General features: G+C 35.5%; 1 protein-coding gene across 1 annotated transcript; it reads left to right on the top strand.

The window, feature by feature from the left end:
* Positions 1-2,281: 2,281 nt before the first annotated feature.
* On the top strand, positions 2,282-3,223 carry LOC100491808 (olfactory receptor 146). Its single transcript, XM_002942829.3, has one exon. The coding sequence runs from the start codon at positions 2,282-2,284 to the stop codon at positions 3,221-3,223; it is 942 nt and encodes a 313-aa protein (XP_002942875.3).
* The last annotated feature ends 503 nt before the right edge of the window (positions 3,224-3,726 follow it).

The following is a 3,726-nucleotide window of genomic DNA, read 5'->3' as shown; positions in this document are numbered from 1 at the left end:
TAGATTCCAAAGCCAAAAATCCTGGTACATTAAATTTACCTCAGGAAACCATATATTTTTGAAAAGTACACATTCTGCCGAATCCAAAATGGTAACCATGTCTTCCAACTCCTAAGTACCAAACAGCAATGCTTTCCTGAATTTAGCAGTTTCTATAAAAAATTATGAAAATTCTAAAAAATTGCCTCAAAGCTTCTACTTTCAAGCACCTTATCTCCCACATAACATTAGGTACCAAGAAAACACATCCTAAATATGAAAGCCAAGGGTCCACTGAACAGTTTGATGCCCATTGTGCATAGGATCACCATACAAAGTGAATACACTGCAATACAGTATATGCTCACGACATGTGCATAAGACCCTATAACAGTGCAGAGACCCTAGAAAACCATATATTTTCTGAAAGTACAAATTCTGACAAAACAAAAATGGGTAAATACATCTTTTTACTTCAAACTACCAAACTACAAAGCTATGCTAAACATAACCGTTTTTATGACATTTCTGCAAATCGTCACAAAGCTTGCATTTTACCCCATTATGTACCCCCACATTTTGTAACGTATCAACATAAAACATTCTAAATATGAACGCCAGGGGTCTACTGAACAGTTTGATGCCCAATATGCATAGATTTACTAAACTATGTGGCGTACAGGGGCACCCAAATAAAAATAGTACATATGAATTTTAACATATGATGCTCCGACTCATGCAATTTTTGCACCCGGTATGTGTATTATGTGCCATAAGACCCCTTAACAGTAAGGAGACCCTAGAAAACCAAATATTTTCCAAAAGTACACATTCTGAAAAAACAAAAATGGGTAAACAAATCTTTCAATTGCAAACTACAAAGCAATGCTAAACATAATGGTTTTTCTGAAGTTTCTGAAAATCGTCACAAAGCTTGCATTTAAAAAATTGGTGCACATCAAAAAAATGGTTGTGGCAAAATAGGCGATGAAGTGGTAAAATAGGCACGGCATATTTTAAAAAAATTTTTTTTTTTGCCGTATTGAGAATTCTCATGTCGTTTTGTGAATTTTTTGGTGAAGCGAAACGGGACTAATTCGTTCATCACTAATAGAGAAAAAGAATAAAAAATTGAATTATCCGCTAAAACTGGACTCTATGGGAGATGGCCTTCCCATAATTCACAGCTTTCTTCATAACGGGTTTCCAAAAAAGGGATCCATAGCTATAGTTCTTGGATGATACAGTCACAAATGCATTCCTTCCTAGAACTACAGGTATTGTATCTCTTTTTTTGAGCTATAATTCATTTATTAAACTACATATTGTCACATTAATTTCTATTTTAGCCAAATTTTCCTTTAGGTAGTAAATCAGGCACATCTATCCCACTGGCATTTCTACATTATAATTACCCACAAGAGATCACCCGAATGGTTTATTTAGCAACTGCTTTCTTGAAATTGAGATTGACGGGGATCTGATGTAGAGCGTTGCACAATGCGTTGCTCTGTGTAGAGTCTCAACTCTCATTATTACATACACACAAAAAAAATAGGTATTTGTTTTCTAAAATATAATTTAGGAGATTCTGAAAATACGCTGGTGTTTGAGAAAGCAATTATTAGGTGCTGGAAAAAAATCTGTCCTTCAACCTCTCACCAAATAGTAGCAGAAGTAGTAAAAACTTCACATAACGTCATATCATAAATTCTATTTCCTCTAATTCTAACATATCAGTACAGCTGGGCAGTATAGCTCCTCCCACACATGGAAACCTTCTGACTTCCTCCCCACCACTGTTATACATTTGCCATAGCAGTACAGATCTTTTAGAAGCTCAAATGGTAGGTGTTAAAGAATAAACTTCCACAAAAACTTGACAAGTAAAAGCTGGCACCATTTTATAGATATTGAATGGCCTAGTCTCTGGAAATTTTATTTAGTTTCTTAGTTTATCAGAACATTCAAGAGTTTATGAAAATGAAAGAAACAATGTGATCCTTTCTGGTTTGTAACTTTTCTCTTCTTTAATCTCCTAGTCTCTTTTCTTTACAAATTCTGATCTACCCTTCCATCTTTGTTCCCTACAGAAATAGGAAATGACTATGAATTAGGCCAAATGATTAGTAGAAGGAGGGCCCACTGGGAGTTTTCCTGGTATCCTGGTGGGCCAGTCTGACGCTGCCTATTTATTCACTTTAAACCTAAGATAAAACTTTGTAAATTATGTTAAAGAAAAGACGCTGATATTTTATCATTTTTAAGTTTTTGTTCATTCTATAAGGAATACCAAAGTGAGATGGAAAACCAAACAACAGTGTATATGTTGCTACTTGTTGGACTGTCTGATCTTCCAAGTCTTCAGCTTCCTCTGTTCCTGGTGTTTCTCCTCATCTACCTTATAACTCTGACCGGGAACCTTCTCATCCTTCTCCTGATCTTCACTGATTCCCATCTTCACACCCCCATGTACTTCTTCCTTGGAACCCTGGCATGTCTGGATATGAGTTACTCCTCAGTCACTGTCCCAAGAATGCTCTTTGATTTACTCAGAGAAAGAAGAATCATTTCTCTACCAGCTTGTATAACTCAATTCTACTTTTTCCTCTTCTTTGCTTTATCAGAGATGGCTTTGCTGGCAGTGATGTCCTATGACAGATACAATGCTATTTGCCACCCTCTTCACTACATGCAGATAATGAGTTGGAAAGTTTGTGTTCAGCTTATTTTAATTGTGTTTGTTTTTAGTGCAGTATGTTCCTTAGTGCACACTCTGTTTTTAGCTAAATTGACATTTTGCAGGTCAGAAGCTTTACAAAATTTCTTTTGTGACCTGCCCCAGTTGCTTCAGATCTCCTGTAGTGACACATTCATCAATGTATTGCTTATATTTGTCCTTGGGATAATATTCGGACTGGGAATTTTAACTGTCACTTTTTTCCCATACATCGTGATACTCACAACAATTCTAAAAATCTCATCAAAAACCACAAGATCCAAAGCTTTCTCCACCTGCTCCTCCCATCTAACTGTGGTCTCTATATTTTACACTACTATTTGCTTTAACTACTTTCGCTCAAATACAAATGACCATTTTGCTGAGGACAAAGTGTCTTCTGTATTTTACACAATATTAACCCCCTTTTTAAACCCTCTGATCTACAGTCTGAGGAACCAGGAACTCAAAATATCACTAAGAAAAACTTTACAAACACTGCAAATAAAAAACTACAGTGACTAAAAACCTTTCTTATAGAAAATGTGTTTCAGAAAGTTCCTACAATACACAAAAGAATGAGACAATTGGGGGTCATTTACGACCTAGAAGTGAAGTTGAGGACAAGCAAGTTCCCCACAGTGACTGCTGGGCAGCAAATTCAAGGGACTCTGGGAAAGAGACAGAATAAAATACATAGAAAGATTGTAAAACATTAAGGGGCACATTTATTGAAAGCTGAACAAAAGACTAAGCCCCCCAAAAATCACAATTAGTCACAAGCAATTGACATTTTTGCCTCAATTTCCAATTCTTTTCCAATGGTTTTGCCCATATTTATGGATCATTATGACTATGTTATCATGGCTGAATGAAGTTATGAGAAAACGCAAGTTCCCTACAAATGAAAAAAGGAGCTTTTCCCATTCACTTATGAAATCTGTCAGGTTGAATAAATTCCATTTTTATTATTATTATTATTATTTTTTTGCAATAGTATTTTGTTAAATCTAAGGTTATAAAAAGAT

The sequence above is a fragment of the Xenopus tropicalis genome, chromosome 9 (assembly GCF_000004195.4).
Source record: "Xenopus tropicalis strain Nigerian chromosome 9, UCB_Xtro_10.0, whole genome shotgun sequence".
NCBI lineage: Eukaryota > Metazoa > Chordata > Amphibia > Anura > Pipidae > Xenopus > Xenopus tropicalis.
The sequence above is the reverse complement of the archived record's forward strand: the minus strand, read 5'-3'. Positions and strand labels throughout refer to the sequence as shown.

Excerpts from the sequence above, each read along its gene's own strand:
- LOC100491808 (XM_002942829.3), top strand. The coding sequence starts at position 2,282 with ATGGAAAACCAAACAACAGTGTATATGTTGCTACTTGTTGGACTGTCT.